The sequence below is a fragment of the Pseudophryne corroboree genome, chromosome 5 (genome assembly GCF_028390025.1).
Source record: "Pseudophryne corroboree isolate aPseCor3 chromosome 5, aPseCor3.hap2, whole genome shotgun sequence".
In the NCBI taxonomy this organism is placed as follows: Eukaryota; Metazoa; Chordata; class Amphibia; order Anura; family Myobatrachidae; genus Pseudophryne; species Pseudophryne corroboree.
The window spans coordinates 149,844,069-149,866,228 of NC_086448.1; the positions used below are offsets into that span (position 1 = coordinate 149,844,069).

The following is a 22,160-nucleotide window of genomic DNA, read 5'->3' on the forward strand; positions in this document are numbered from 1 at the left end:
ATGTTTTTGTGCATTCTTTTACGGTTTATTTAATGAGAAAAAGAGAGTAGGCGTTCTATGTACTTAGCCTTGGAGAGAGGTAAAGTGGACGGAGATAACGTAATAGCAACCCAGCTCCTAACTTTCATGTTACAGACTGTGTTTGAAAAATGAATTAGGAGCTGGTTGACTGGTATTTTATCTCTGTCCACTTTCTCTCCAAGGCTTAGTACTTAGTACAGCACATAGACCCCTAAGCATTTTACAATACGTTGCAATGCCATATATATTAGTCATCATGAATTCCGGCACTATATTGTGATATCACACCGGATTAACAGCGAAGGACCACCCAGTAAACAAATGACCACTAAATTTAGGATGGGGGTATCGCATGTGGCAGCATAGACGAGGAGAATGTTCATTTCACTGGAGAAACTTTTAACTTCATTAAGGACATTCATAATATCAGATTATCTGGAGCAGATATTGTACTATAATATAAAAACAAACCTTCTGTGGCTGCACCAGTGCAATCGTGGTCACTCTCACATGGCACTCTGATCTCTGATGGAATCAGAAGCTACTACCGTATAACCTCTAATAGGCCCTACACGCTGGGTGATATCTGTGAAAGATATGAACGATCTTGTTCATTAATGAACGAGATACCGTTCATATCTGTCAGTGTGGAGGCACCAGCGATGAACGATGCGCGGCCCCGCGCTCGTTCATCGTTTGTGCATGCAGGCCAATATTTGCCTGCACTGCTATTGAGCCGGGTGACGGGGGGAGTGAAGAAACTTCACTCCCCCCGTCACCGGGTTGCCCGTCGGCCGTATCCGCCATCGGGCAGCTCAGCGGCGGATCACAAGTGTGTAGAGGTCTTAAGTGTGGACTCCATAGAAATAGCTTTTGGCATAGTTTGTCTTGAGATTACGGCAAAATCCCTAGACTCTCACAGGCTTCTAGTACAGAGGTTATGAATTTAAGCATGCACCTATAGGGGGTAATGTAATAGCGTGAGTGAAGCAGGTATTGGTGCTGTTCCAGGAGACCATGACCTGACCACCACACTGTGGGGCAGATGTATTAAGCCTGGAGAAGTGATAAAGCAGTGATAAGTGCAAGGTGATAACGCAAAAGCCAATCAGCTCCAATATGTAAATTGACAGTTAGGAGGGGATTGGCTGGTGCATTATCACCTTGCACTTATCACTGCTTTATCACTTCTCCAGGCTTAATAGATCTGCCCCTGAGTATTATATTCACGTGATAGGGGCAAGCTGGAGTTTTGTTCCACCACCTTAATGGATTCCTGCACGGTGTGTACACTACTAGAACACTTTAAGACAGAGCTTCCCAAACCCGCCATGACAGTACAGGTTGTAAGGATATCCATACTTGAGTTCAGATGGTTAAATCAAATCGACTGAGGTAAGTCCCCTGTGCTCAGTCATGGAGAGCCTTAAAACCTGGAGTGTAATGGCGGAGTTTGGGAAACTCTGCTTTAAAGAAACAGAAAAAAACAATACGATAAAACAAGAAATAGTCATTAACATATTATGTCACCAATTAGTAAATATAATAACAGAAACATCCTTGTTTGTGGAAAATAAAACAAATAGGTAATACAGAAACAATTACTATTGTCATGACATCTTGACTCACCCATGTTTAAGATCTCAAGTCTGCATTCCCGAGGATATCTGTTTGATAGCTCACCCTCAACCTGCAGAAAAAGAAACAGATGAAATGGTGTTATATCGACCCCCAATTTATAGTCACAAAGCTACAATTATAATTAAAAATTCAGTTTTGTATGCACAAGTGAAACATTAATGCAGAATATTACTGATCAGGTGTCCAGTGTTCTGACAGGGAAGTCCCGGTATGTCTGCCAATGTCAGGAACTCCTCGCTGCTGCTGCTACTGGCAAAGTATTATTGGTGGACAAAATGCTGCCTGTATGAAAAATGCTACTAAGAGTATATAGGGAAAAATGTAATTGTTTGGGGCTCGTGTAAGTAACGGGCACCCGACAAGCAATATTCAACTGTTCTGAAGATGATGGCGAGTGATGTGGGCTCCCATTACTTATCGTGCCCAAATGCACCAACTTTAGATGCATAAAGAGACTAAACCTGTGCAAAGTATTGGGCACGCTGTCGAAATAGCAGTTTGGGCACCCAAAAGTCCAAACGGGCAGATTTCTGCTTGCCGCTTCAAGAGGGTGCGAGCAGATATTATGAGTGCCCACGTAACACCCCTATCGGGACAAAAAATTCAATAGCTCCCGTCACTTTAGACAAGATCTGCGGGCACCCAAAAAACAACTGAATTCCCTCCATAGAGTCCTAAATTGTCTGTAGGTGTCTAGGACTATGTCTTAGCTCGAACCAAGGAAGGCTTTTTTTCATGTAAGGGAGAAACCCATTATCCACCAACAACACACTGCCAGCAGAGAGGAATCTACCTACATACCTCAGCCAAGACTGGAGGACTAGCCACCTCTAATGGAATGCCAGGTGCCAGATAATATTCTACATCAAAGGTTCCTGACTCCAGTCCTTAAGGAACCCTATCAGCGCATGTTTTCCATTTTCTGTGCAGGAGCACAGGTATATTCATTACTGACTGATGCATTTAAAAAATATACTTAGGTTGTGCTAATTATTTCACATGTGATTCTATGAAGAGACCTGGAAACCATGCACTCTTAGGGCTAAAACACACTACACGGTTGTTGCCGGCTGGGAAAAAGCCGGACGGCTTTTTCCCGTGCCGGCATTGTAGTTAACAGTGTGAGGGGTAGGGTCCCTTCACACTGCACGGCCCCGGCCCGGCTGCCGGGTTGCAGCCGGGTCTCACCACTGGAAGGTCCGGCGGCCGGGCGGCCGCCGGGCCGTCCTTGGAGCCAGTAAACCATGTGTGTGAAGGGGAGCTTTCACACACAACGGTTTCTTCTGCAGCCGTGTCTGATGCTGCGCATGCGCACAGCATCACACACGGCTCAAAGCCGTCCTGTGTGACAGACACTGCCGGTTTCTCCCGGATGGCAAAAAGCCGGACAAACTTTGTCCGGCTTTTTGCCATCCGGGAAAAACCGGAGTGTGTGTTACAGCCCTTAGGGCTGAAACACACTACACGGCTTTTGCCGGCCGGGAAAAAGCCGGACGGCTTTTTCCCGTGCCGGCATTGTAGTTAACAGTGTGAGGGCTAGGGTGCCTTCACACTGCACGGCCCCGGCCCGGCTGCCGGGTTGCAGCCGGGTCTCACCACTGGAAGGTCCGGCGGCCGGGCGGCCGCCGGGCCGCCTTTGGGCTGTAACACACACTCCGGTTTTTCCCGGATGGCAAAAAGCCGGACAAACTTTGTCCGGCTTTTTGCCATCCGGGAGAAACCGGCAGAGTCTGTCACACAGGACGGCTTTGAGCCGTGTGTGATGCTGTGCGCATGCGCAGCATCAGACACGGCTTCAGAAAAAACCGTTGTGTGTGAAAGCTCCCCTTCACACACATGGTTTACTGGCTCCAAAGACGGCCCGGCGGACCTTCCAGTGGTGAGACCCGGCTGCAACCCGGCAGCCGGGCCGGGGCCGTGCAGTGTGAAGGGACCCTAGCCCTCACACTGTTAACTACAATGCCGGCACGGACGGCTTTTTCCCGTGCAGTGTGAGGGCTAGGGTCCCTTCACACTGCACGGCCCCGGCCCGGCTGCCGGGTTGCAGCCGGGTCTCACCACTGGAAGGTCCGGCGGCCGGGCGGCCGCCGGGCCGTCGTTGGAGCCAGTAAACCGTGTGTGTGAAGGGGAGCTTTCACACACAAAGGTGTTTTCTGAAGCCGTGTCTGATGCTGCGCATGCGCACAGCATCACACACGGCTCAAAGCCGTCCTGTGTGAGCGACTCTGCCGGTTTCTCCCGGATGGCAAAAAGCCGGACAAAGTTTGTCCGGCTTTTTGCCATCCGGGAAAAACCGGAGTGTGTGTTACAGCCCTAAGGGTTCCCTGAGGACTGGAGTTAGGAAATAATGTTTTGCATTAATGGTGACGTTATGGATATCCACCCAAAGTAAATTATCAGTACCAAACATTTTATGAATGTTTTACCAACAGGTGGTAATGATTTCAAAAAGGCTGGAACTCAGGCAAAACACAACCTGCTGGCACTGGTAGTGCAGCCTTCATATCCACTGCATTATATAGAGTTCCTGCCAGCTCATTTGATATGCACAAACGTAATTGCCAGCTGTGCCCAATTTTCATATGAATCTTAAAGTTTGTCCATGGAAAATGTTTTCCTGGAAAAGAGCCTACTGTTCAATACAAAACATATGCATAATACAATTCCACTGATCCTGTAAACTGATGGTTCTCAACTCCAGTCCTCATGTCTTGTGGATGTCTGTAATCATGCACAGGTGAGTAAATCTATTTTGCTGGGTCAGTAATTACCCCACCTGTTTCCACAGACAGAAATCCCCAAAATATGACCCGTTGGGAAAACTTAAGGATTGAGATTGAGAACCAGTGCTGTAGAATATACACAGTTTTCATAATTTATTTATATATGTATGTATTCATTTCTTTTTATATATATATATATATATATATATATATATATATATATATATCTCTATCTATCTATCAAGAATACCACATAGATAATAACAATCTGTAATTTCCTCCACATGTACACTCATACCATACCCTCCAACATGACCCGCCCCACTAGGTATAAAATGCTCTGTTTCTGGACTTCCCTCTTAACTTATTATTGCAATCACCTGTGAAGAAACAGCTTTCTTATCATTTAACTAGTTCAACACAGGTGATGGAAATCATAAATTAAGAGGGAAGTCCAGAAACAGAGCATTTTGTACCTAGTGGGGCGGGTCATGTTGGAGGGTCTGTCATACACTCTAGGTGCACTGGTTCCCGAACTTGGTCCTCAAGACACCCTAAAAGTTCAGATTTTAACGATATCCATGGTTAATCGCAGGAGGTTAAATCAAATTGACTGAGGTACTCATTAGGGGTGGGATTTATTAAAAGAAAAATGCATTAAAACCCCCAGTTTTCGAGGTTCTTACTACATTTTCAAATTTACTAACCCCGGCCGACCGCTTTTCGATGCAGAGGGTATCGCCAGCTTTTTATGGCAATACCCTATAGAAGCCAATTCCACTTATCCTGTAAATCGGTGGCTTCTTACCACATCGCACCGCCTCCGCCGCATCGTGCCACTCACACCGTCCCCACTTACCTTACTGCAGGCATGCTCCCCGTTGCAGTCCCGGATCCCAGCCTCCTCCTTCCCCAGGGACACAGCCAGCTGTACTTCCGGATGCAGGGAGGAGATGTAGCCCTGGACTGGCTGCAGATGTGACCTCCCGGGCTGGGAGGTGACGGAGACCCCCGCACACCCTCTCCTGCAGACCATCAGTGATCGCAAGGGGCCTCTGGCATCGCATTCCCATACTAATTGCATATGTTAGTAAATATGTGCTTAGCATCATTGCGATAACCGGCGATACAGTATTAGTAAATCCCGTCCTAAGTCACCTGTGCCCAAGCATGGTATTCCTTCGATTCTGAACCGTTACGGTGCCGTGAGGACCAAGTTTTGTTGGCAGCTAATTAACCTACCAGTATATTTTTGGATTGTGGGATTATAATGGAGCAACAGAGGAAACCCATGCAAACACAGAGGGAACTTAAACTCCACACAGTTAAGGTCATGGTGGGACTCGAAACCAAGACCTCAGTGCTCTGAGGTAGGATTGGTAACCATTACACCAACCATGTATTCAATAAGTTCCTAATAAAGAGAAGCCTTTAAAATCAGATTTTGGTACAGAGACACATTGCATGAGACTACTACAGGACCTTGCAGTTAATTGAAGCAGAACACCCATGCTAGACGGATGTATGAGATGGTTGCTGCACTATCCATTCAGCATTCTAGACACAAAAGCACAGACAGGGCAGGGTCAGATTACAACAGGGCGGATGGGACTACAGCTCAAGGCCTCCACGTAAGAACCGGCCCATCATGATAATAACATGATGTTGAGCATCTGACCCAGCTGGCCACAAATTATAAGTATTCAAATTGTATTTACATTTTTCTAACAAAATAATGTAATTTTTCTACATTTTCATATTGAGGGAGACATTGGTGCGGCTAATGTAGCGGGATGTACATGCCCACGTGCAAGTGGCCACACCCACACAGCACTGGTCACATCCCCTCCGCTTCTCACAATAGGCCCTTGATCATTATCATCACCAGGCCAATGTGGCCCTTAATTCGACGCAGGACAGGTGTCCAGAGCAGTGACATTTAAATGTCCCTGCCAATGGCGGAATATATGTCCATAGTTGAATCATCAGGGGGTTAGGATTTAATGAATGGCAGGTCAGTGTTCTAGCCATCGCCACCATTCTCCTAGATGGGTGAAGGGTACATTATAGCACATTCTGCGTGTCACTGGGATTCTTTAATTCTATTCATACATGAAGAATAAACTCCTTATACATGGTTTTTTAGTGCTGCTTACAAATCCTTCGTGGTAAGTCTAATATAAACATATCATTCGGTTTGTTATTATTTTTGTTCTGTGAATTTAAATGTAATGTAAAAGATTTATGTGTGGTACCGCTCCATTTTTCGGCGCAATTATTTCTATGTAGGTTATGTCTCATTTGTGGCCCATTTTTTTTGCCAAAATAAAGAAAAGACCTTTAAAAAAAAGAGAAAGCTAAATAATGGCTCTTTTTATGGGTACACTTTGAGAGAGCACAATGTACAATTTGGATGGAAATGTGCCGAAGATCAACATGTACAGTCTGTTTTGTTCCACAACAGCCAAATGGATGCGGAAAGTTTCCCCAGACTAATCCAGGCTCCGAGCTGTGCCCAATACAGTACAAAGCAATGCTCTGCCAGGAACACTAAAAATGACTCTTGTGTGTGCAATTAGCAGCTAAAATACATTTCTACTTTCCAAAACCTTTGCACGAAGATAGCAATAAAAAAAATTAAAAAAAATCATTTACATTCATTCATTTAGCTACTGACACGAGTAACTTTTTTTTCAAAAAATAGAAAAGGACAGATCCAAAAAGTTAAACAAAATTAATATTATATTGCATGACACTCACTGCTGGAGAAACTGTAAACTTGGGAACACAACCAACTTTTTGGGTGGGATACGGTTGTTAGGTTGACACAGCTTAGGTCGACAGTTATTATGTCGACCACTGAAGGTCAACATGCATTAGTTTGACATGGTCGTTAGGTCGACATGTCAAAAGATCGACATGAGTTTTTCACTTTTTTTCTTTAATTTTTTTGACTTTTTCATACTTGACGATCCACGTGGACTACAATTGGGAACGGTAACCTGTGCCGCGGTAGCGGAGCGAGGTACCTTGTCCGAAGTTCGTTCGCCATGCGAGGGGACACGGTGCACTAACTGGGGTTCCCCGTCACTTTACGAAGAAAATGACACCAAAAAAAGTCCAAAAACCCATGTCGACCTTTTGACCTAGTGCATTCGACCTAATGACCATGTCAACATATTGTCCCTGTCGACCTAATTAATGTTGACATTTCATGGTCGACCCAATGACTGTCGACCTAAGTTTAGTCGACTCAACGACCCATACCAATTTTTGCTTTTTTATCTAGGAGTGAAAATAGAACACAGAACTAATTAGTAAAAGGAAGTCATGATATGTTCTTGATAGAGATACAAGGGGGGGGGGGGGGGGTGTTTAAATGGGTGTGGTATGGAAGGTAGGTAGTAACTAGGTCGACAGTAACTAGGTCGACATGGTTTTTAGGTCAACATGGTCTAGGTCGACAGGTCAAAAGGTCGACTTGAGTTTTTTAATCTTTTTTTGGTGTCGTTTTCTTCATAGAGTGACCGGGACCCCAATTAGTGCACCGTGTCACCTCGCATGGCTCGCTTCGCTCGCCATGCTTCGGGCAAGATTACCGTTCCAATCGTAGTCCACGTGAATCGTTAAGTATGAAAAAGTTTAAAAAAAAAGAAAGAAAAAAAAACCGTGAAAAACTCATGTCGACCTTTTGACCTAGAACATGTCGACCTAGAGAGCCTGTCGACATAATTACTGTCGACCTAGAGACCGGATCCCGTTTAAATAAACCACTTTCTAAAGAAAGTGGGGAATTCAATTGTTTTTTGGGCTCCAGGTGCCCAACAGAACTTTATGCAACTAAAACCAGTATATTAGGACATGATCAGCTCCGCAAAACAATTGGATATTACCCCATCTAAAGTGAAGGCCAATATGGCACGCTAAAACAACAGAATCAACCCCAAAGAGTAATACTATTTTTGTAGATGATTGATTGCTATCGATTACAGTGCTCCCTCTCAATAAATTCTGCATTCCCTACTTGTCAAATGGGACACTGACAACACTGGCAAAATAAACTAACTGATTTAGGGCCTAATTCAGACCTAATCGCAGCAGCAACATTGTTCTCTAATGGGCAAAACCATATGCAGTGCAGGAGGGGGCAGATGTAACATGTGCAGAGAGAGTTACATTTGGGTGGGCTATATTGTTTCTGTGCAGGGTAAATAATGGCTGCTTTATTTTTACACTGCAATTTCGATTTCAGTTTGAACACACCCCACCCAAATCTAACTCTCTCTGCACATGTTATATCTGCCCCACCTGCAGTGCACATTATTTTGCCCATTAAAGAAAAATGTTGCTGCTGCGATCAGGTCTGAATTAGGCCCTTAATGCAATAATCAAACATTAACTTAAGGTCGCTATTTGCTGAGAAACTTTTTTATTTTTAAATCTCTTAAATGATGAAATTTATATACAAGTGTGAAACTCGCACAGTCAAGGACATCACTAAGTGTTTACAGTAAAAGGAAATTTCCCATCACATTACAGTGAAAATGTAATACACAGAACTGGAGACAACCTTTGTTTTTCTTAAAAGAACTTGGCTTATGTAATAAACCCAGAGATATTTCATGGTAGGGAAAGTGCAATATAAAAAGGCAGGAGGTCCACAAGATACAGAACGTGCCACTGGAAAGTAAAGGATTTGCCTACTTTTGTGAATTTACCACTAGGCCATTTTCATCTGCAATAATGATGGGTTTTGTGTTTTTTATAATTATATACAGGCTTGTAAGGGTTAATGTGCAGTTTTGCCAGCCTAATCTCTGCAACAACAAAAAAAAATGATAACATGTATTTAAAAAGTGTTTTTGCTGGGTCTATCTGATTACTCAGCCTCACTGGTTCTAAGTATAGGGCCTCAGTCTGCAGGTGATGGTTCTACGGGATGCAGTTAAATTGCCGGCAGTCGGGGTCCTGGTGGTCAGGGTACCGACGCTAGAATCCCAACTACTGACAATGTCATTAGTTAGACACTATATGGTCGACGGTCATAATTCAGACAGGGTCATAAGCCAGGCACATAAAAAAAATAATTTTTTTGTGTGTTTTTAAAAAAATGTAACCCAAATTTGGTGAAATTCGCACTGCACTTGCCACGCTTCAGGCGTCAAAAGTCAGACAGGGTCAAAAGTCAGACAAAAAAAAAAGTTTGTTTTTTGTTTTTCTGTGGGTTTTTTTTTTCAACTTTTGCCTCATTTACTATCCATGTCACTAACTATTACCTTTTAGTAAAGTTGTGGCGACAAAGAGAGACACCGAAGCGTGGCGAGCATGCGTGGGGATGAATTTCACTAAGTTTGATTTAAAAATGTTTAAAAACTCAAAAATATATATACATTTTTTTTTGTGTCTGACTTATGACCCTGTTGGACTTTTGACTGTCTGACTTTTGACCCTGTCTGACTTTTGACTGTCAACCATATAGGGGGGAATTCAAATGTTTGAAAAGTCGGTTGGTGGGTTCCCCCCCCCCCCCCCCCCCCCCCTGACTATTAGGTAGGGAAAAACAGACACCCGACTGACTTTTCAAACATTTGAATTCCCCCCATAGTGTCTAACTAATGACTGTCTATCTTTTAACTGTCTATGAACTATACCACACCCATCCTACAAAGGCAGCTATAGACCACTTCTGGAAGAAAGATGAAACTCCTCCAATTGCTTTGATTATGATCAAATTCAGACATAGCTTCCAGATGGGGACATTACATTGCCCTACTACTCTTCAGCAGCATAGCTGGCATGTCTACTCTACAGAGGGTTCTTATGATATGATTTGTCCTTGAACTTCTTGAAATTAACAGGGCAATCCCATATATCTTCTCCATTTATTTAAATCCACACTCCAGCAGAGTTAACAGTACCTGTGGAGAGAAGACTCTGGGGATGAATCTGATTTTGGAACAAAGCAAAATAAAAAGCCAGTAACGTTGTACCTGGAACAAACCACTGCAATGAAAGAGGTGTAAATACATTTTTATGCATGCAGAATAAATACTGGCTGCTTTTGCATGTAGCCCACAAATGCTGCACATCTTTTTTTGTACACTACAATTTAGATTTGAGTTTGGACACCTCTCCATCCCCCAACCCCCAATATATAACTCTCTCTGCACTTTCCAGAATTTCCACAGTGCAGCATGGTGTGGCCGAGGTGCAAAGTTACTTGCTCCTTTTTGCTTTACTCCCAATCAGCCACTCTATATGCTCCACATGCATGCCTGTCACTGCATCATCTAATGCACAGGTTCTCAAACTCGGTCCTCAGGACCCCACACAGTGCATGTTTTGCAGGTAACCCAGCAAGTGTACAGGTGTATTAATTACTTACTGACACATTTTAAAAGGTTCACAGGTGCAGCTAATTATTTTGCTTGGTATTATGTGAAGAGACCTGCAAAACATGCACTGTGTGGGGTCCTGAGGACCGAGTTTGAGAACCTATGATCTAATGCACAGGTTCTTAAACTCGGTCCTCAGGACCCCACACGGTGCATGTTTTGCAGGTCTCCTCACAGAATCGCAAGTGAAATAATTAGCTCCACCTGTGGACCTTTTAAAATGTGTCTGTGAGTAATTAATACACCTGTGCACTTGCTGGGTTACCTGCAAAACATGCACTGTGTGGGGTCCTGAGGACCGAGTTTGAGAACCCCTGATCTAATGAATATGAACATATGTAGATTACGCAGTGTAAACTGTTTTTTTTATGTTGCAGACTTCAAACTCATTCAGAACAAGCAGATATTATGGCCATGGAGACAGATATGTATTTGAAAGGCATGCAGACCATCAAGAATCTTCCATTTCCATGTTGTTAGACGCACTCTCTAGAAAAGTTATAAATAACTATAATTAACTGGTGTTGTCCCTCCCTCCTGGGTCAGTGAACTCAATATTAAAGAGAATCTGTCAACCGATGCAACACTGGATTTGTCTATTCTTTATTTGTCTGCACTGTGGCTTTCTCTGTAACTCATTGTACATTCGCCCAGGAGAGCTGTGAGATAGGGAGATTAGAGAACACAGATAGCTTGACCTGGAAGCAATTACCTGAGACTGAGCTATGTTACACAAACAGGTAAGACACAGCACACTATGCAATAAGTATATAGGAAATCACAGTTCCACAGAATTTTACAGGTGCTTTTGGGTCCACACATATTCAATGCAGTTGGCAAGATGGGGTGTAGTATGGAATGCCGGCGGCCGGGCTACTGGCGGCCAGCATACCGGCGCCGGAATCCCGACCACCGGCATACCGACAGCTGGGCGAGCGCAAATAAGCCCCTTGTGGGCTCGCTGCGCTCGCCACACTGCGGGTGCGGTGGCGCGCCACGCTATCTATTCTACCTCCAGGGGGGTCGTGGACCTCCAAAAGGGAGAAAAGGTGTCGGTATGCCGGGTGTCGGGATTCCGGCGCCGGTATACTGTGGGCCGGGATCCCAACAGCCGGTAAACTGAAGACCACCCGGGAAGATGATGTGGCATAGAGGGTTCTCTATCTGCAGCCTATCCCCAGAGATTTCAGGAGGCGCAGGAGAAGAAAGATCTTTATACAGTCTAGCGGAGCATGCATATACACCCGGGCCTGGTACTTCATTTGGCACCCACAAAAATAATTAAGGTTTGTGGGGGCCAGGGCAACTAATTTGTGGGGGACCCTACCAATAAAATGACATTATGCGCACAGTGCCCTCAGTATTAGCATTGTGCCCACGCAATGGGCACAGTATGCCCCACAGTGCTTTAAGTATTATTATGCCACATTCCATCCAGTATGACACATAGTTCTCCCAGTATTAATATTTCCCACAGTGCCTCAGTTTGCTACAGTACCCCCAGTATTATGCTTCCCCCCAATACTCCCCTCCTGTGTGGCCAGCTCCCCTTGAACACTTCTGGCTCTGCTTGAATACATACCTCCCACCCATTCTAGGAGAGAGACAAAATGCTCTGCTCCTGGACTTTCCTGGTAATGTATTATTGCCATCGCCTGTGCTGAAACACCTTTCTTATCAATTAACTAGTTCAACACAGGTGAGCGCAATCTTACATTGAGTGGAAAGTCCAGGAGCAGAACATTTTGTCCCTACGGGAATGGGTCATGTTGGGAGGTATGTGAATAGTGCATGCAGAAAATAGAACCGTGGCAGCCCCTATCATGGACAGGTGTCCTGACAATTGCAGTGTCAGACTGACTTTATGTGGGGGTTACATACACACCCCTCCCTTAGAACGCCACTGGGGCTCTTCACTGTTTAATAAATCGTCCTTATCACCCTTCAATAAACAGAACAACGCATCAGGTTGTGGCATGGGACAATAGCACACTGACTGCATTTCACTGACAACATGATTAAACCAGGATTTAGAAAAGCCCTTCGTACACACCAGAAGTCTCAGTGGGATCAATAATCCATAAATGTATTTACAATCATTTTTGGTGTCAGAGGTGACACAACAAATTACAAGGTGTCCGAAACATTTTCTCCTTACATAGACAACTAAGAAAAACAAAAATACCCTTTTTAACTAGATGTCATCATGTAAGGCACAATTTAAACATAAATCAAAGCACACGTAAATGTACTAATAATAGGAAAAAAAATTAATCCCATATTTTGATCAATAAAAAGTATTTTTCATAAGCAACATATTTAAGGTGTGAAGGTCACCTCTGACTGAGAGGGAATAGAGCAGTGGTTCCCAACTCTGTCTGAAAAAGACCCCCAAACAGTTCTTGTTTTCCAGTTCTCCTCACAGAATCACAAATGAAGTAATTAACTCCACCTGTGGATCTTTTACAATGTGTCAATGAGTTAAGAATACACCTGTGCACCTGCTGGGTGGCCTGGAAAACGTGAGCTGTTGCGGGTCCTTGAGGACAGAGTTTGGAAAGCATTATTTTGGAAACCACTGGAAAAGTGCAGAACAGGTTAGAATAACAATGAAATCTTGTAGTAAGTGATGATATAAAAGTATGAGGAGAATTCAAGTAAAATCACACAGTGCTACTTGACTTGATTGCTTTGTAAACCTCCAACACTTGTAAAACCACTTGACACAGAAATAAACCACTGCATGCTTATAAGCAGAGGAGTCAGCTTTTCATGGCACATTGCCCCTCCCACATTGCCAAAGTAATAAGACAAAACAAATGTTTGGGATGCTTCCCCACCCACAAAGCTGCCACCAATGTTTGTTAGCAAAGTGTCAAACAGCTCACACTGAAATTTAAATGAAGTTTAAATTTTTTTTTATTATCCATAATGCTAAAGACTATGAGCTAATTTGAACATTTCAGGAGGGGGCGGGGCACTCATTTCACCCAGCGGTGAAATGAGCAACCTGCTAGATTGTGGCCAATCTAGCACCGGCGATAGCGACGTGGGGGACTGCGCATCACTGTCGCCGGCACCCCTACACACGGAGCAATGTTCAGCTTATTTCTAAGCAATCTAGTCAGACTGTTTAGAAATTAGCTGAACATTGCTCCGCATGTACCCCCCTTCAGTATGTGATTGCCATTACCTGTGTTGAGCTAGTTAATTGATAAGAAAGGTATTTTAAGACAGGTGATTGCAATCATAAATTAAGAGAGAAGTCCAGATAGCGAGCATTTTGTCCCTCCTGGAATGTGTCATGTTGGTTGATATGCACAAAGGGCTGGATGTACTAAACTCTAAAAATGTGATTAAAATCCTGAAATTCCCATTTGTTTTTTTTTTTACCGCATTCCATATGCACCAAGCTCCAGAGGGCAGGTAACGCCATCTTTGGGTGGCGTTACCCTATACCCTATAGAATACTGTGGGCTTCTTTTCGCAGCTCCCCTGAGAGGGATCTAATCGGATCCCTACCAGCACACCCGCCCCACAGCCAGTGCATCATTCTGAGCGTGCGCAGAGGGACTCCTGGATCCTAAACCTGTGAGGCCAACCACTGCAAAGGACTGCTCTTATTGGGAGAGCTTTGCAATAGTAATCGCATTTGTAAGTACATATGAGTTAAGTATGTACACGATAAATGGAAGGCTGTACCACATGCGATGGTTAGTACATACTGCCCAAAGTATGTAAGATACAAGGGGCAAAACTGTATGATGGTCCATCCAGATCTTGTACAATTTCCCTGGTCAGAAGGAAGCATGTTTAATACAATGGGCGAGAGGGATGCTCACTAGCAGATCTGTACAGCACGCAGTCTATATAGCGTCAGCGACTACATCAACATGACAATGCCGCTGCCAGTATTCTAATTCTGCTTGAATACCTTTAACTGCACAGGCATTATATCGCTAAACACGCTGCTTTACCAGCATGCTCACAGTTACAATACCTGCATGTTTACAATGCTTAAAGTAGTATCAGAACCGTGTCAGGATACTGGTGCAGGAATCCTCATGTCGACATAGTCACTGCCGACGGAACGTATCCATGCCTAGTTTACGGACAGGAGATGTAGCAAAGTGCCAAAGTGAAGTGTGCACCATGGGCATGATTCAGATGCAGTAGTAGACAGCATAGCTGCTGCAGGTTACATATGGTAATGTAGCAGGAGGCATCTGGTGTAAGTAGACACCTCCTGTATGCATGCGTGTTCCACTGCTGCATACGAGGACACAGCATCTGCAACACCATTGGCCAGCTGAGTAATCCATGAGGTTACGCAGACCAGATACCGCAGCCACATTGCTGAGGTCAGAAAATCTCCGTCGGAAGATCCTTGGCACTCCCACAGAGCGGAAGTGATAACGCTGAGGTAGAGAAACTGTGTGTATGACTTCAATACACCATTCGTGGCTTCTGTATGTGCCAGATTATCTAGCGTCCCCATGCATGACAGTTTTTTCTACATGAAAGCTGTGTCAGAGATTCTGATGGTGGCATGTGATCTATTAGGTCTACAAGCAGGTGTATTCTGGTCTTGTCATTCACGGAAGATGGAATTAGTTGGAAGAGCGACAGTGTAACCAAGTGAGGCCTAATTCATATATTTTAGTGAGTGAGACATTAGGACAAGGAGAATATGTGAAGAATGGCTTGTGTGTGTACAGGGTTATACACAGTAACATAACTCAATGTAGTAGGGGCTATTCAAAGTTTTTTTTGGGCACTTGTATTTGCATATCGCCCGGACCTTTAGACGGTGCGATATGCAAATGTCGGGCACCCATTTTTTGTGATTGTTGCACCCAACAGCACCCGGTTTAGCCGTTCAAAGTGGCTAAACCCAACTAAAGTATTGGGCGCAAAAAATCTGGGGCATTTCACAACCAAAAATGGAATCCAAGAAAAAGTTACAACAATACAAGGAGACGCTTTGTAAAAAATAAAATAAAACCAAAATTGTGGTTGTAGCATGCATACTTGTAGTGTAGTGTAGGGGACACAAACCAGGCCGTTCCTAGAGACATTTACACACTGTACAGCCAGATCCACAAATTAGATGGAAAATGTAATTATAGGAAAACATGGAGAGGGAGGAAGAGTGCGGCCAGCACGAAGCTGGCTCTCACCTGTGTCACCATGCAAATGTTCTCATTACTTTATAGGGAGCCCTTTTCCCAGAGAAATACATTCCTATACCCGCGCCTACAAAGACGGACATGTGCTCGCAGCGAGAGGTTTCAGGAGTTAGCCATGAGAATCTGCACAACTGCCACAACAGTGCTGTGCCAGGAACTAGTCAACATTAGAATTACATCCAGAAAATGGAAGCTGGCATATTAGACTTATAAGAGCATCTGATAGACACTTAAACAGGTGATGAAAAGATCTATTCTGTGTACAACAATTTTTGTTAAAAAATAAATAAAAATAAAAGTACTTCCCAATTTCAACCCACATTCCAGCTTTGTGGGGACCAAAAATTGTTTAATACATGGCGTCCATTTATCAGATCATCAAAAGAAAACATCTCTCTGGAGTATGACCAGCTTAATTTGAACTACTCAGAAACCAACTTGAAGTGCTCCATGATTGTGTATATCCTGCTATCCTATTATACCCTGTGCACGATGGACATCATTAAGGAGACCAGCTGATTAACCCAAGGCAATATTCTGTGTCAAACTTTGGGAGTGGGAAAGAAAAAGCTCTATTTAGCCCTTATGGTAGCTGAATTTATGATTATGTACCAAAGGCCGGAGTACGATGGCGGTCACTAGTCATTAAGAGAAGTTTTTTCTATGTATTTTGATAAGCGCATCATTACCGTAGTGCCAAAGAGTGGCAGGAAAAGCAAGTGCTGCTAAGCCCAGCTGTGACCTCTATATTATGCTTGGGCACAGCATGAGGAGCAAGGGTGCCAGGCATGACGGAGGCACACAGTGCAGAATCCAAGAGCCCCCGGCAGCTTGATTGAAGTATATGGGGATAAGTGTGATGGGCTTTATCTGTAACAGTGCATGGCAGAAACGTCCCGTAGTATATAATAGGGATTCGGTCAGGTGGTCGACGCTCTGGAAACCTGGCAGTCACCATGCCAACGCTGTGATCCCGACCAATCAAAATGCCGGCAAACAGAATGTCGACCCACAGGCACTACTCCCACTTGCGGGAATAGTGCAAGCCCGCAAGGTGCTTTGTTGCGCCCCATCCGGCATTCTGCTGCCGGGATCCTGGGGTCGGTATGCTGACCGGCGGTCTCCCCAGCCCCAACCGATATGTAATGAAGTATGGATCAGAGACATTTAGCTCTATCAATGGGCATTTGCTGCACAGAATTGCCCAAACTTTCCTGAATGAGAGAGAAATCACTCATCCCAGAGGAGAGTAAAGCACAGTTGAAGGAGATTACTGCATGACAGAGTCAACCTATTTGTGAATTAGAGCACTTAGCACAAAATGCAGTGAAAACAAGCGATCTTTGTTATAGGCCCTACACACTGGCCGATTTTTTGAAAGATATGAACGATCTCGTTCATAAATGAACGAGAACTCGTTCATATCTTTCAGTGTGGAGACTCCAGCGATGAACGATGCGCGGCCCCGCGCTCGTTCATCGCTGGTCTCCCGTCGGCTGTGCATGCAGGCCAATATGGATGATCTCGTCCATATTTGCCTGCACTTCAATGCAGCCGCGTGACGGGGGGAGTGAAGAAACTTCACTCCCCCCGTCACTGCTCCCCCGCCGCCGGGTCGCTCGTCGGCCGTATCGGCCGTCGGGCACCTCGGCGGCGCATCGGGAAATGAGTAGGGCCCTACAGTAAATTCATCTCTACAGATTATCCTACTGAAGACTGTCGGTGCAACCTACCCGTCAGATGCATAGGACATGCCAAACTTATGGTGTCCACACACGGTGCGATTCTTGCATGCTATTTGATCTTTTTAGTTCAAATACTGTAGCATTGGGTCTAGTTCAAATCGCACCGTGTGTATTGTCCGTTGCAATGCAATGCGCGCTCCCGTCTGGTCCATATCTCAAGACAAAATAGTATGTGCAGGCAGGTATTTTTGGACTACATCGCATATAGGGGGTCATTCCGAGTTGATTGCTCGCTAGCAGTTTTTATCAGCCGTGCAAATGCATTGTCGCCGCCCACTGGGGAGTGTATTTTTGCTTTGCAGAAGTGCGAACGCCTGTGCAGCAGAGCGCCTATAAAAACATTTTGTGCAAAACAAGACCAGCCCTGAACTTACTCTTCGTGTGCGTTGATTCTAACGTTGGAGGGTTGGCTTTTGACGTCACACACCCGCCCAGCATTCTCCCAGCCACGCCTGCGTTTTCCCTGGCACGCCTGCGTTTTTCTAAGCACTCCCAGAAAACGGTCAGTTGACACCCAGAAACGCCCTCTTCCTGTCAATCTCCTTGCGGCCACCAGTGTGAATGAAAATGTCGCTAGAACCTGTGCACAACCACAAAAGCCTTTGTACCCGTACATCGCGCGTGCGCATTGCGGTGCATACACATGCGCAGAAATGCCAATTTTTAGCCTCATCGCTGCGAACAACGGCAGCTAGCGATCAACTCGGAATGACCCCCATAGTACATTGTAGTGTATTCAAAAGTAGTTGAAATATCATACCCCACTTAGTCCAAATCACATAGCACACATTGTATAGGCTCAAAACTCACCTAGCACAAATAGCACCATGTGTGAGCACCATTACTGTATGGTTAAAAGATCACTAATTTCCAAAATAAAAAATTGTATTAGAATGCACCAGGAAAGTACAAGGGGGTTATTCAGAGATGAACCTAGAACCCTGAACATTCAGACAGATCTGTACATGCTGTACATGAATGTAAAGCTTACCCCTGGCTGTCAGGCGATCAGCGGGCATCTTTTTCGGAGCGGCTGCGTGTGATGTCACCACCACTGTCAATCATTTTGCCACTGGCAACAGCGGCGGGGTCTGAATGACCCCCTGAGAGCGGGAACCTGACATTGCGCTGCATCTCTGATATAGCTGCATTCCCTGACGTAAAATCACTACCCTAAGCTCCTCTCAACAGAGTCCCAGAGATCCTTAAAAGGGGTACTCACGGAGCGTTCGCTGCTTAAAATCTAAGCAATCTGACTAGATTGCTTAGATTTTAAGTCTGATCGCTCCGTGTGTACCCCTCACAGCGATAGCGATGCGCAGCCCCGCGAATCGCTATCGCTGGTGCTAGATTGGCAAATCTAGCAGGTCACTCATTTCACCCGCTGGGTGAAATGAGTGCCCCCCCATCTCCCCCCGCACGCTCAGCACACATCGCACTGTGCTGAGCGGCGGGAGAGATGTGTGCTGAGCGGTTCGCTCAGCACACATCTCTCCCGCATCAGTCAGTGAGTACTGGCCTTTAGAGTAGACTGTTATTCCAGAGTCTCATCGAGCCCCTGGCTAACACAAAAGTAATGCAAACTTGCCCAGACTTGTCTAAATGTACCTACAGTATGAGTCACAACTAGAACACAGCTAAACAATAGAAAATTGACACACTAACATTTTCTTTATGAAAGGTCAGCATCATTTCTATTTTTTTCCCCAGCAGTCCATTTCAGCTTTGATAAGATGCATATAAAGACCATTAAAGTTGCAATAAGCCTTCGCCTTTGTGTGGCACCCCCTCTCACATTTATTACTTGTGCGAGTTCCTCTCACTGGACAACTCTCAGGTTAAACTTTGACTCACTTCTCTGGACTATTAAACGACGTACGACGCTGGATCCCTCTGCGGGTTTCTTGGCTTGTATGCATCAGCATTATTAAAATGAATATCCTCCCCAGACTACTTTACTTGTTACAGACGTTACCCAAACATATCCCGCAGCTGTGCCAGGGCTATTCCAACTCCTGTGTGTCCTCGATACAGTGGCAATAGAGCCACCGAGCCTGCAGCGCGGTGAGCGCAGCAAGCCCGCTTTCTAGTGTTCGCACCGCTGCCGGCATTCTGGCGGCCGGGATCCCAGTGTCTGTATTCTGACCTCCGGGATCCCGGCCACTGGGATTTCATCCCCAACTCTTAGCAATCTGTACTTCTGACCAACCCATGTAGGTCTAAGGTATTTTTCACCCAGGTGCCCTTACAAAAAGAAACAGGTAGTTGGTTTAGTGATTGGCATATACACACTCATTCTCCCTTTACCTCCTTCTTGATTTAATTTACTCTACTAGGCTTAATTTACGCAGGAGAGGGAGGTACATTAAGCCTAATTAAGATGTGGTTGTTCTTGCTGTTGCCGTTGCTATCTTTTGCCGAACGCAATTGCGGTTATATGCTAATAAGGGCAGAAGCTAACCTGAGCCCACTACTGTCGCATCATTTCCGCACAGGGTGTATAACTGCTGATCCATCTGTACCATCGTTGCAAATCGGAACATGTCGGAGATTCTGGAGTGCCTCTGAGGACGTGCAGACTGAGCTGCTCTCCCGGGACGCGGAAGGCTCTCCAGTAACAAGTACGATTGCAACTGCTAAATTTATGCACACCCAGAAACCCCGTCTGAACGGCCATGACACGCCCGCATTTACCCGACCACTCCCTGTTCCCACCCCCAAACGCTGTCTTCCTGTCACTCACTTTGCGACTAATTCCTGGTGCGTCCGCAATCACAATTCATTCGCTGCATGTGCGCACTGCGGCTCAGACGCATGCACAGTAACAAAACATCGACTGATGTGCGTATAATGAGTTAGGCACTTAGGGGGTCATTCCGAGTTGTTCGCTCGCAAGCTGCTTTTAGCAGCTTTGCACACGCTAAGCCGCCGCCTACTGGGAGTGAATCTTAGCTTAGCAAAATTGCGAACGAAAGATTAGCAGAATTGCGAATAGACACTTCTTAGCAGTTTCTGAGTAGCTCCAGACTTACTCGGCATCTGCGATCAGTTCAGTCAGCTTCGTTCCTGGTTTGACGTCACAAACACACCCAGCGTTCGCCCAGACACTCCCCCGTTTCTCCATCCACTCCCGCGTTTTTCCCAGAAACGGTAGCGTTTTTTCGCACACACCCATAAAAAGGCCAGTTTCCGCCCAGAAACACCCACTTCCTGTCAATCACATTACGATCACCAGAACGAAGAAAAAACCTTGTAATGCCGTGAGTAAAATACCTAACTGCTTAGCAAATTTACTTGGCGCAGTCGCACTGCGGACATTGCGCATGCGCATTAGCGACTAATCGCTCCGTTGCGAGAAAAAAATAACGAGCGAACAACTCGGAATGACCCCCTTAGTGTGGATCCTTTTTCCCTCTCCCACTTTGTTCAATTTATTACAATTTGCACCCACTATTACGGATTGTGTACCATTGTATGAGACAAACAATGCAATCATGTGGCATTTATAATTGCACCACATGCCTCTAGCCATGCCACATTTCCAGAGAGGATTTACTGCATGGGCGAGGCTACCCATCTCTGGCACAATGTTGTCATTACACAGGCACTGGGGTGTCTAAAGCAACAAAGCCCCATCTTTATGTTCCATTTTGACGCATAACCTAGTCCTGAGGCCGCTCCTCCATCCCCCTGCCTCATGCCTTGAACATCTCAGCTTTGCTTACATACTGCCATCAGGCTACCTCCCGCTTGCTTGCACCTCACATCATCTGTCTGTCAACCCTTCCCACTAGATTGTCAGCTCTCTAAGCCCTCTTCTCGACACATTTCACTCGCAGCTCTTCCCTACTCAGCGACCATCTTTACCTACTTTTTCTCCTGCTGGTAAAGGCTCATCTCTATCTATGGCCACCAGCCTCTAGTAGTACGATGGTCACTCCCTCACTACTTGCATCTAATACCCCTTTCACATCGCACTAAAAACCCGGTATCGACACGGCATATTGCCGTGTCGAAACGGGTCCGTGTGCGATGTGAAAGGTCCTTTGGTGAATTAGCGGGTCGCCTGACCCGGTAATTCAACCCGGTAAAAAAGAAGGGTTATTAGTATTACCAGGTTGATTACCGGGTCAGGCGCAGTGTGAATGGGAGCCGTTCCGATGTGACACGGCTCCCATTCACAGCATAGGCAGAGGCGGCGCAGGAGATGAGCTCATCTCCCGGCGCCGCCTCCACCTCCGCTGCGCCCTCCGCTGCTATGGCAACCGACCCGGTATATTGCCGGGTCGGAAAGCCAGCAACGGAGCGCAAATACCGGATCCCACCCGGTAAGTACACGTTTCTCTTACCGGTAGGATCCGGCATTTGCGATCTGAATGCAGCATAAGCTGTATTATGCCTTGAGAATGTGTGGTGCTCCTTGTTACCTGTACTCTATTTCTGTTA

At 45.3% G+C, this 22,160-nt stretch overlaps 1 protein-coding gene across 8 annotated transcripts in view; it reads right to left on the reverse strand.

Moving 5' to 3' along the window:
- The window catches only part of LOC134927404 (mitogen-activated protein kinase kinase kinase 3-like), a 261,260-nt gene that overhangs the window by 163,733 nt on the left and 75,367 nt on the right, over positions 1–22,160 (reverse strand). For 3 of the 8 annotated variants that reach the window (XM_063921804.1, XM_063921803.1, XM_063921810.1), the window contains exon 2: positions 1,651–1,711. In XM_063921804.1, coding sequence (XP_063777874.1) covers positions 1,651–1,711 — 61 coding nt within the window. Of the gene's footprint in view, positions 1–1,650; positions 1,712–12,362; positions 12,400–13,117; positions 13,205–22,160 lie in introns of those variants that run through there. The other 5 variants (XM_063921805.1, XM_063921809.1, XM_063921807.1 and 2 more) reach the window with 4 other exon arrangements.